This window comes from Suricata suricatta, chromosome 16 (assembly GCF_006229205.1).
Source record: "Suricata suricatta isolate VVHF042 chromosome 16, meerkat_22Aug2017_6uvM2_HiC, whole genome shotgun sequence".
In the NCBI taxonomy this organism is placed as follows: domain Eukaryota; kingdom Metazoa; phylum Chordata; class Mammalia; order Carnivora; family Herpestidae; genus Suricata; species Suricata suricatta.
Window position 1 is genome coordinate 52788310 of NC_043715.1, and position 11935 is coordinate 52800244.

At 51.0% G+C, this 11935-nt stretch overlaps 1 protein-coding gene and 1 long non-coding RNA gene across 3 annotated transcripts in view; one reads left to right on the top strand and one right to left on the bottom strand.

Moving 5' to 3' along the window:
• LOC115280515 overlaps positions 1-9442 on the bottom strand; it is a 30706-nt gene extending 21264 nt beyond the window's left edge. Inside the window, exons 1-3 of one of the 2 annotated variants that reach the window (XR_003903811.1) lie at positions 7660-9442; positions 5983-6142; positions 5374-5534 (exon numbers count right to left, since the gene is read on the bottom strand). This is a non-coding gene — a long non-coding RNA (uncharacterized LOC115280515). The remainder of the gene's footprint in view (positions 1-5373; positions 5535-5982; positions 6143-7659) is intronic. The other variant, XR_003903812.1, reaches the window with a different exon arrangement.
• A 436-nt stretch (positions 9443-9878) lies between these two features.
• Positions 9879-11935, top strand: part of CTU1 (cytosolic thiouridylase subunit 1) — a 5915-nt gene continuing 3858 nt past the window's right edge. Inside the window, 3 exon segments of the mRNA XM_029924364.1 lie at positions 9879-10270; positions 10272-10342; positions 11853-11933. Of these exon segments, the coding sequence (XP_029780224.1) occupies positions 9879-10270; positions 10272-10342; positions 11853-11933 (544 nt within the window).

Consider the following 11935-nt stretch of genomic DNA (forward strand, 5'->3'; position numbering starts at 1 on the left):
ATCTGCCCTAGCCTCATCTCTTCACCTTATAAGAAGGTCTTCTGCCCCTGGACACACCCACGGAACTAGTGCCCTATACAAAGCTCTGCTCTTTGTCCCCCAGGGGTGCCTTCCCTGGCCCATCCTGTCCACACCCAAGAGCGCTCCCAATAAAAATCTTTTACATTTATTTCTGACCTCGGTCTTCTGCATTGTCTCTGCGACTTCCCTGGCTCCTTCCCTCAGAGACATGGAACCTTGCTTAAGAGCTCTTTAATAAAGGGTGCTCTGATCTCTCTTCCTCATCTCTGTGTTTCGTGACTTTCTCACTCTGTGGGTTTAACCTTACAGACAGAAAATCACTAAAGAAACAATGGACCTGAACCACACACTGGAACAGATGGAATTAATAGATATATTTAGAACTCTGCATCCTGAAGCTAGGGAATTCACTTTCTTCTCTGTTGCGGGGTGATTACAAAAAGACCACCAATGCTGAATAGAAGCAAGGCATAATTTTATTCATGGCCGAATGCTTTTATTATGGCTGGTACAAACCTGATCTCCCTGGTGTTAAGGAGGAGAGAATGGCCCCGAACAAAGGGGACAGTGAGATTATATGGACAGAACACGCTATCATTTAGTTAGCCAATTATAATTCATAGCATTCCTTGATAGCCAATTACATTGTAATACACAGACATTAGTTTTGGTGGGAACCTATCATTTTAAGGTTCTTTGTCCCTTTAGAATGACCAGTCATACAGTGACCAGGTGACATTCACCTGTGGACTTTGCTTCAGCCAGGTCTGAGTAGAGGGTGGGGTTACTTATCAGAATCGTGGAAACACAAGTTAAACTTCAGGTTACAATGTTCCTTATCGAGTTCTGAGTGCACATGGCCCATTCTCTAAGATTGATCACATTCAGGGTCTTAAAACAGCTCTCCATAAATACAAACAAATTGAGATCCTACCATGCACACTTTCAAATCACAAGGCTATGAAACTTGAACTCAACCACAGGGAAAAGTCTGGAAAACCTCCAAAAATGTGGTTAAAAACCACCCTGCTGAAGAATGATTGGGTGAAACAGGCAATTAGAGAGGAAATTTAAAAAAATACATGAAAACGAAAATACAACAATCCAAACTCTCTGGGATGCAGCAAAGACAGTCCTAAGAGGAAAGTATATTGCAATCCAGGTCAATTTCACAAACTAGAAAAAGCACAAACTCAAAACCTAACAGAGTGTTATACCCAGATTTTAATATCGCCCCCAAAACCCAGAGAGTGCCAGGGAGACCGAGTCAAGCCTGCAAAAGCAAAGGGCTTTATTAGGAGCTTAGGCCCGGCCAGCCTAAACTCGGGCTCACAGACTTCTAAAGGCAGTGGATCTATGAGGAAACCGCCAAACATGGCGGGGCAGGAGCTGTTTTAGGAAGGGGGAGTTACAGGAAATGGCGACACAGACACAGCAATCCAATCCCTACCCTCTATCAATACTGGCAGTAACTTTAACCACACATCAATACCCCCAGTGGGAGCCAATCACAACATTTAGAGTATTGACCAATCACAGAGTGGGCCCAGGAACCTCACTTGGGCAAGACCAGTCTCAAGCAATAGCTGATTATCCTATAGCCTGCTTCTTTAGGCCCGCCCTTAGAAATGTTAATGGTGTTAGCTGGCCTTCAAGGTCAGAGGGGAAGCTTGAATCAGAGCTGAGTCCTTACAAGGGCGCTTAAGGAAAGTAGAAAAGGAGCAGTAAGAGCACCTCAAACCCAGCAGAAGAAGAGAAATAATAAAGGTCAGGGCAGAAATAAATAATATAGAATCCAAAAAAGCAGTTGAACAAATCAATGAAGCCAAGAGTTGGTTTTTTTGAAAAAATAAACAAAATAGATAAACCTCTAGCTAGGCTCCTCAGAAAGAAAAGAGAGATCACCCAAATAGACAAAATCATGAATGAAAATGGATCTATAACAACAGATCCGGGGCGCCTGGGTGGCTCAGTTGGTTAAGCCTCCAACTTCAGCTGAGGTCAGTCACATGTTCGTGGGTTCAAGCCCCACATCAGGCTCTGTACAGACAGCTAGCTCAGAGCCTGGAGCCTGCTTCTGGTTCTCTGTCTTCTTATCTCTCTGACCCTCCCCCTCTCATGCTCTGCCTCTCCCTGTATAGAAAATAAATGACATTTTAAAAAATAAAAAAATAATACAACAGTCCCTCAGAAATACTAGCAGCCATCAGAGATTACTATGAAATTTATACGTCAACAAAGTGGACAACCTAGAAGAAATGGACAAATTCCTAAACACACACGCACTACCAAAATTCAAACGGGAAGCGATAGAAAATCTGAACAGACCCATAACCAGTGAAGACATCGAATCAGTTCTCAAATATCTCCCAAGGAACAAAAGCCCAAGGCTGGATGGATTCCCAGGGGAGTCCTACCAGACATTTAAAGCAGACCTAACATCCATCCTTCTCACGTTATTCCAAAAAATAGGAAAGGAAGACTTCCGGACTCATTCTATGAAGCAAATATCAACTTGATTCCTAAACCAGACAGAGACCCAACAAAAAAGAACTACAGGCCAATATCCTTAATGACTACAGATGCAAAAATACTCCATGAGATACTAAATCAAATTCAGCAGCATATACAAAGAATTATCCATCATGGTCAAGTGGGAGTCATTCCTGGGATTTAGGGCTGGTTCAACATTCGCAAATCCACCAATGTGATACATCACATTAACAAAAGAAAAGGTAAAAACCATATGATCTGGTCGATAGATGCAGAGGAAAGCATTTGACAAAATATAGCATCCCTTCTTTATAAAAACCCTCGAGAAAGTCGGGATAGAAGGAACTTACTTAAACAACATAAAAGCCTTTTATGAAAAGCCCACAGCTAATGTCATCCTCAATGGGGAAAAACTGAGAGCTTCCCCCTGAGATCAGGGACACGACAGGGGTATCCACTCTCACCACTGCTATTTACAATAGTGCTGGAAGTCCTAGCATCAGCAATCAGACAACAAAAGGAAATAAAAGGCATCAGAATTGGCAAAGATGAAGTCAAACTTTCACTTTTTGCAAATGACATGATACTCTACATGGAAAACATGATCAACTCCACCAGAAGCCTACTACAACTGATCCATGAATTTAGCAAAGTCACAGGGTACAAAATCAATGTCCAGAGATCGGTTGAATTTCTATATGGCAAAAAGGAAGCAACAGAAAGAAATAAGAAACGGATACCATTCGCAATTGCCCGAAAAACCATAAAATACCTAGGAATGAACCTAACCAAGATGTAAAAGGCCTGCACGATGAGAACTATAGAAAGTTTATGAAAGAAATTGAAGACACAAAGAAACGGGAAGACATTCTGTGCTCATGGATCGGAAGATTAAACATTGTTAAAATGTTGTCACTACCCACAGCAATTTACATTCAATGCAATTCCTATCAAAATTACACCAGCATTCTTTTCAAAGCTAGAACAAATTATCTTCAGTTTCATATGGAACCACAAAAAAACCCAAATAGGCAAAGTAATATTGAAGAAGAAAACCAAAACAGGAAGCATCACAATCCCAGATTTTAGCCTCTACTGCAAAGCTGTCATCAAGACAGCATGGTATTGGCACAAAAACAGCCACATGGACCAATGGAACAGAATAGAGAACCCAGAACTGGGCCCACAAATGTACGGCCAATTAATCTCTGACAAAGCAGGATAAAGTATCCAATGGAAAAAAGACAACCTCTTCAACAGGTGGTGCTGGGGAAACTGGACAGCAACATGCAGAAGAATGAAACTAGACCACTTTCTTATACCATACACAAAAATAAACTCAAAATAGATAAAGGACCTGAATGTGAGACAGCAAACCATCAAAACCCTGAGGAGAAAGCAGGAAACAGCCTCCTTGACCTCAATCACAGCAATTTCCTCCTTGACACATCCCCAAAGGAAGGGAATCAAGAACAAAAATGAACTACTGGGACCTCATCAAGATTAAAAGCTTCTGCACTGCCAAGGAAACAAACAGACAAACAAAAAAACCTAATAGGCAACCGACAGAATGGGAAAAAATAATTGCAAAGGCATATCGGATAAAGGGCTAGTATCTAAAATCTACAACGAACCCCCCCAAACTCCACACCCAAAAAACGAATAATCCAGTGAAGAAATGGGCAGAAGACATGAACAGACACTTCTCCAAAGAGGACATCCAGATGGCCAACAGACACATGAAACAATGCTCGGCGCCACTCAGCATCAGGGAAATACAAGTCAAAACCACACTGAGATACCACCTCACGCCGGTCAGAGTGGCTAAAATGAACAAATCAAGAGACTATAGATGCTGGTGAGGATGTGGAGAGACGGGGACCCTCCTACACTGTTGGTGGGAATGTAAACTGGTGCAGCCGCTCTGGAAAACAGTGTGGAGGTTCCTCAGGAAACTATCCATAGAACTCCCTTATGAGCCAGCAATAGCATTGCTGGGGATTTACCCAAGAGAGACAGAAGTGCTGATGCATAGGAGCACATGTACCCCAATGTTCATAGTCACACTTTCAACAATCGCCAAATCATGGCAAGAGCCTAAGTAACTCTAAAGAGTATTCAGGAAGAGAGGGCAAAATGTGCAAACGCCTGGCAGAAAACTTACTTTGCTGGCAATGGTGGGGGACCTGCCAGAAGCTCAGGGATGGGAGAAGCTAAACAGTCACCAGGGGCCTGGCTGGCAACACCATGCTGAGGGTGACCTTGCCCTGAGGGTGATGAGAAGCTACAGTCATGTGCCCCCTCCAGGAATCCCTGCCCTGACATAATCTTTTCCACTGGAATATTAATATATGTGCTGCGACAGACAAAACATACAATATTTGCAAAACATCCATGAGGAACCTCTGCCCAAACAGTGCCAGCTGGCTGGTGAATGTGGCCGCTATGGACTAGAGGGACTGGTCCCGTCTCAACACCCCCGATTACTGCCGCCCCAGGGAAGGGCCATAAGGAACCAGAACAGCCCCACCGCAAACACTTACTAAGCACCAAGCACTGTCTTCAGGTTTACATGCTTTACACATATGTATATATTTAGTGGTTATTTTCGAGAGAAAGAAACAGAGAGAGACAGCATGTGGATGAGGGAGGGGCAGAGAGAGAGGGAGACACAGAATCCGAAGCAGGCTCCAGGCTGAGCTGTCAGCACAGGAACAACCCAGGGCTCAAACTCCCAAACCTAAATCAGTCCCTTAACCAACTGACCCACCCAGGCGCCCCCATGCTTTACACGCTAACAACAACTGCTATTCTCACCCCCACAGAGACACTGAAGCACAGACAGGTCACGTCACTTACCCAAGAGGGCGCAAGCGCCGCAGGCTGGCTTTCACGTCCTCTTTTTGCCAATGATGTCCAGTCTCGAAGGAAACCTTTTCATTAACGTCTCACTCAGAAGGATGCGGGTGGTGCTGAGATCCACTCAAGCACTGAATTAAAGAAACCTGCAAAGCAGGAGCCTGAAACCAAGCACAGAAACACCTGAATTTGTGTACTGGTTTTGGGGCAGAAAATCAACGCACATCACAGGGGAACAAGACTCAGTCCAGGGTTCCTAAGCTTCGGAACTATCGTTTTGAACTGGGTAATTCTCTGCAGTGAGACGCCATCCTGAGTTCAGTGGCATCCTTGGCCTCTACCTACGGAACACCAGTCCCGCCCTTGCCCTGGGCCCTGCTTGTGACAACCAAAAACGTCTCCGGACAGCGCCATATGTTCCCTGGCCCACAAAGCCACTCACAAACTGAGGACTGACGTAAAGACTGTCAGTGGGTTGCCTGAGGTTTTCGAACTCCCGTCTCATTCCTTGCTTTAAAAGAAAAGTTAGGCTCGGTTCCCAGAGGGAAGCCATCCTGGATTAGGAGCATTCCGCGGGACCAGATAGTTCTCTGTTGGGCGCATACTCACGTTCCGTTTTAACTCATTTATCTTCACAAGCAGTCGGCGGGGCAGGTTCTCTTATCAGCCTGTTGTAACCCAACGAGCTCGAACTCACTCAGGCAACAGTCGGGTAGGGAATTTCAGAGCTTTACTGCACTGTTATTTCAGTTCGGCCAAATAGCTCCTCCTGAGTGGTGGAAAGTACTCAGGGAGTGCGCTGCCTGCTTGGAGCATGGCGTTTTGAAGGGTTTCGCGAGACAAACTACGTAATTAATTAGTCTGCCAATTACAGGTCAGGCACCGGACAGTAACCAGTAGGATCGTTACACACACACACTGCTTTTTGTGGGAACCTATCAGTTTTAGAGTTCTTTGTCTCCCTTGAGGTTTGAAACACACACACACACACACACACACACACACACACACACACACACACACACTGCTTTTTGTGGGAACCTATCAGTTTTAGAGTTCTTTGTCTCCCTTGAGGTTTGAAAGGACCAATCACAGCACAAGGGGAGGGGAGAGCAAGCAGTTTTACCAAAGAAAGAACTTTTACAATTAAAAGGGGAGTGGTTACCTGATACAGAGTCCGGTGAACAAATTTAGCAAGCAAGCATGTACAGAAGCAGAAATCGCGGTGAGCAGATGGCGAAGACAATGTCCTTATTGATCTAGTTTTTTTTGTTCTTTTCTCCCGGTTAGGGTGATCTCTAACAAGGCCACCATACAGAGGAGGAATGTGACACGGTCTGTGCAGAGCACACGCTAGTTGCTGAAAAAGCCCAGTTCTTTCTCCCATGTTCTGGCCAGCGGCACTTGTAACCTCTGGGGTCCTGCAGCCCCCTGACGTCTGGTCCCTCCACGTCAAGCTTATGACCCTCATCTCCCCACCCAGGCATGGCACTCCTGTGTTCGAGAGGGCAGCACCTGGCACACAGGAAGCCGCAGGGAATCACTAACGTAGGAGACCGAGTACCAGGTTTAAACCCTCGCAACAGCCGTGGACTCTCAAGCGTGCCCCATCTCCCTCCACGCTCAATGCTATCACGGGCCTCACAGAGGTGGAGACAAGAGACCCCGGGATTATAACATGCAGGAGAGAGGGCAGTTTGGGGGCTGGAAAGAGGAGGAGGAAGGGGCAGGTATCCGGTTTATGCTTGGCCGAGAGATCGGGTTTTTGTTTGTTTGTTTGTTTTTATTTCGGAGGCTTGTGATCCTGGGAACCCTCCTTCTCTTCGGTCTCCCCTGTCCTCCCTCCCAAGCTCTGCCTTCAACTCCACAGGACTGGAGGTGCGCGCACTTGTCTCTGCGCCACACCTGAGGGTACATACTGGGTTCCGCCCCCAGCCCGGTGCCCACGTGGGGAGCCGCAAATCGCCCTTTGTCTGCTGCGAGGACGCACGAGGCCCCCAGCGTGCACAGCCGCGGCTCTAGGAACCGGCGCGCTCCCGACCCCAAGCCTGCGGGAACGCGCACAGAAGCCCACCTCGCGCGCCGCAGCCCAATCCTTGCAATGTGCGCGGTGCACGCGCTACCTTTCCCTTGCGGGCCCTGACCCCTCTCTTCCCCCAACCCGATAATTCTCCAGTCGCAGCACAAATCCCATCATACGTCCGTAAGGGCAGAAAACCTGAAATGCATCCACTCCTTCTTTAGTATAAAGTGCACAAAGGGCAGGGCAGCACACAGACGTCCTACCTGTTTCCGCGCAGGAACAGAAGGGAGACGCGCAGGCCAGGCCTGGAGCACTCTGGGAGCCTTGGGCGGAGCCCGTGACGTCACTACGAGGGTCGCAGCGCGGTGGCCCAGCTGGTCCTGCAGCTGAATGCGCTTCGGGCCAAATCGCCCCGCCTGCACCTGGGACTCAAAGATGGGTAAACCCAAAGCCCTCTGGGAATCGTAGTCCCTTCACCCACTTCTGCGTTTTCTTGGGAGCCTAGACTCTCCAGCATGGGTTCAACTCACTTGAGGTCCCATTCTCTGCAGGCGGATCCCGGCCCTTTGTCGTGCGGCCACGTAGGAGTTGAGGGTCTCCATCTTACTCTCGCACGCATTCCGTTAGGGATCCCTGGAGGGATGGCACTGCTCTCCTTGATCCTCCATCGACTGCGTCCTGCTACCCTCTGGACCAGAGTGCCCTAAGCAGCCGGTGTCCCTGCTGACCCGCTTTGGATCCTGTCTAGGTTCTGACTCCTTGCTTTCCTCCCCTTCACCTGAGGGTGGTTCGAACGCAGCCTCCTCTGCCCTGATTACACTCTAGAGTGATCACTGCTGGCCTGGGGGGCGTCCGGCGGCCCTGGAACCCCAGAGGAAGCGCCAACCCATCTCAGGTTCCAGGAAACACTTGCAGAATAAACAAAGGATCTCGAAATTATGGTGCCCAAACAAAATTAGAGATTCTCTGGTGTAAACCTACGCCTCTAACAATATTTCCCTATTCTTCCCTCCTCCTCACAGCCTCCCCCACAAAACGGTCCCACTGTCCTTACAAGTGCTCAAGGGACAACCTTCAAGTCGGTAGTCCTCTGTTTCTCTGACCTCCTGGCTGCGTCGTTCAAGTCTTGTGTGAGTCCAACCTGCTCTGTTTCCTGAAGAGATCCAGAAACGGACCGCTTCTCTCCACTCCCACGGCCTCTACCCAGCCCGGAGCCACAGCAGTGCACATCTGGACACTGCAGGAGCCTCCTCACCGTTCTGCCCGCGTCCGCCCCCCCCCCCAACTCTCACCCTGTTCCCACGCAGCAGCTCCAGGCGTCCTGTTAAATTATACGTCAGTCCTTGTCCCCGCACAGCGTTCAGCCATCCAGTGGTCTCAGCTCATTCAGAATAATCTCCAGCCTCCTCACCGGGCAAGCCTCCAAGCCCCCGACGCTCTCCCCTCCTCAGTCACAACTCACTTTCCAAACAACTGAATACAGGCCCTGCCCCTCAGGTCCTTTCCATTTGCTATTAACTATCTGGAACGTTCTTCACACCCTGATCTAATTGCTTGACTCCTTCTCATCCTTCTGGCCTCGGCTCAGAGGCTAATTCCCTCATATTACTCCTTAGATTTGTAAAGAGTCTTGGTTATTTACTTATCATAGGTTGGCTCCTCCCTCAGAGCTTAGTGCTTGCAAACGTTACTATGTTGTTCATTCCTATCCCAGGGCATAACGCGTATTAGGGTAGATGGGAGGCCATGAATGTATACACGTTGAATGTGAAGGGCCAAACTAACACCATGACAGGCTTCAAATAAGCCTCAGAAACTAGAAGGCCTGACTACTGTTTTCCTAGGAGTGACTCAGCAGTTGCGGAAAGAAAAAACGACACCCACCCACCTATTGCCTGAGCAAGCAACAACCCTAGCCCCCGCCAATATAAGATGCCAGAAAGGTACCTGACATTCCCACTACTTCTTAGGGTGGCTTAGTTTTAAATTAGCCAATCACACCGCGCCGCACCACCCACTGCCAATGCGCCCTCCTGTCATATTGTAATCCCTTCCCCTCACCCCACCTTTCACCCCATTCCTCGCCCCTACTGTAATAAATACCCTGCGCGACTGTTGGTCGGGTTCTCAGCACGGATCCCCTGCATTGGTGAGGTCTGAGAGCGGGAGCTTAAGCCTGAATAAATGCCTTTTGCTTTCCCATACGGGATTTGGACTCCCTGGTGGTCTTGATTTTCGGGGACCCCGCAATCTGGGCATTACAAATGAAGGAATGAGTGGTGAAAGCTTACGCTGAGTCTTGAAGGTGTCAAGCCTGCACAAGTGCTAGGAGAGGGTTCCAGGCACTGGGTGTACGCACTCTGGCCGCTCTTCAGGCAGGCTCTCCGGAAGCGGTAACCCCCCAATCGGGAATCCGCACGTAACCTGCCTGCCCTCTCTCCCTGTCCAAGGGAAGCCCACTCCTCCCCGCCCGGAACCCGCGATGCCCGCCCCGCAGTGTGCCTCCTGCCACGTGGTGCGCGCGGCCCTCCGCCGCTCGCGCTCTGGCCAAGCGCTGTGGGGCTCCTGCTTCTGCACTGCCTTCGAGGCCGAGGTGCTGCACACGGTGCTGGCGGGCCGCCTGCTGCCGCCCGGCGCCGTGGTGGCCGTGGGCGCCTCCGGCTGCAAGGCCTCCACGGTGCTGGCGCACCTGCGACGCGAACTGGCGCCGCGCCTGGGCGTCTCGCTGCGCCTGGTGGCGGTGGACAAGGGCATCTGCGGCTACCAGGACGCGGCGCAGGCGGCCGTGCGGCGCCAGGCGGCGCACTGGGACCTCCTGCTCACCTTGGTGGCCAACGCCGTCCTCTTCGGGGGCTGGACGATGGACGCGGTGGGTCTTCGGGGTGCTTCGGCGCCGCGCGCTGGAGGAGGGGGCGCGCCTCGCGGGAGCCACGCATATCGTGACGGGTGAGCGCGTGTGCCGCGGCCCAGGGGCACGGGGCGGGCCCGGCCAGGGGGCTGGGCGCGTGCCCAACAAGTGGTACTGGGGACGCTGGCCATGCCCGCAGGGGAAGATCTCCAGGAGAAGGGGGTGCGCGTGCCCGCTGCAGGTGCGTGCGCAGCGTCCGTGTGCCTGGAACCCAGCAGCGAGCTTCGAGCGCTGCCTTCACAGTGGCAGTGGAGGGTGGAGGGGGGCTTATCGGGGGCTGGGCCTGGGGTTCCCCCCAGATTTGAAAGTGACCTTCTCTGTCTCCAATCACAAAAGGAGGCCTGTGAAGTGGTACCTGCCATCGGAAGCCATATGTAATCCGAAACGAAACTCTTTAAACTCCCTTTTCTCTGTAGGCCTCTTCTCTCTGAGAACTTCCTGTCTCCCAATCATTGCTCCACCACGTCCTGGCTGACCATTTCCTGTGTACCAGATACAAGCTACGTAGCCTAGAGCAATACCTAACCTCGGTTCCCTCATCTGTAACCCGGGGTTGTTAACATCGAGGTCCAGGGTTGTGGGAATTAGGTGAGTTCTGTGTGAGGCGCTTAGACCAGAGACTGGGAGCAGCAGACGTTACAGGAGCGTTTGCTGTCCTGATGGGGCACAAGACAGCCTCTGCCCCTTGCCCTCCCCCCACGTCAGAATTACAACCCGTAAGTGCTGCTAAGAAGAATCACACCGGTTTATACCGGGAGGACCCAGGGGAGGGAGAAGGGTTGGGGTAAGGAAGTGGTTCCCTAGTGAGCCTGACCTGAAAGCCGCCTGGGTAACCGTAAGGGGCACCTAGTTGTTGGGGTTCTGAGCAGAGGAAATGGCTTACGCAAAGGCCCTGAAGAGGGGAAGTTTGGGCAATTCGAGGAGCCCCCGCACGACCAGGGTTTGACTATCAGACCATTCAGACTCAAGTGTAAGACGACAAGATGCAGAGCAAGCAGACGCTTAGCTGACATTTATGCGTGAATACTCACCGCAGCCCCGCCGGCCTTCCTGCGCGCTGCGATCTGCATTCCCAGGCACTGGACAGCGGCTCACTTGAGAATTCCGCTGACGGTTAAGTGCCACTCTGACGTCTCCTGTGCGGTGTGAAGCACTTTTAACTGAGACCGACATGATATTTGTAGCAGAAAGCACTTTTACTACCTTCCTGAAAACGCAACCAGCACAGGGCCTGGTCAGCGATAAGTGGGTGGCAAATGAGGGCACCCTGGGTTGCCTCCTGGGAGCCTGTGTGTGTCCCCCCTCGTTTCTCACTGTGTCCACCTCCACCTGGCTGTCGCATGGTGTCCAGGGGGCTCCTTGGCCCTGTCTGCCCCTCCCCCATCTCTCTCTGGATCCTGGGTGCCCCGCAGTGTCTGGGGGTGCGGAGGGGTCTCCAGCCCGGGTCGCCACTCTGAGCCACTCTCTGGGCCCCTCCCCGTCCGCGTGGGTCCCGGCGACCCCACGGCCGCGCCCGCACCTCACCGGCTCCCCGTCTCTCTCCCCCAGGCCACAACGCCGACGACATGGCGGAGACCGTGCTCATGAACTTCCTGCGGGGCGATGCGGGGCGGCTGGCCCGCGGCGGCGGC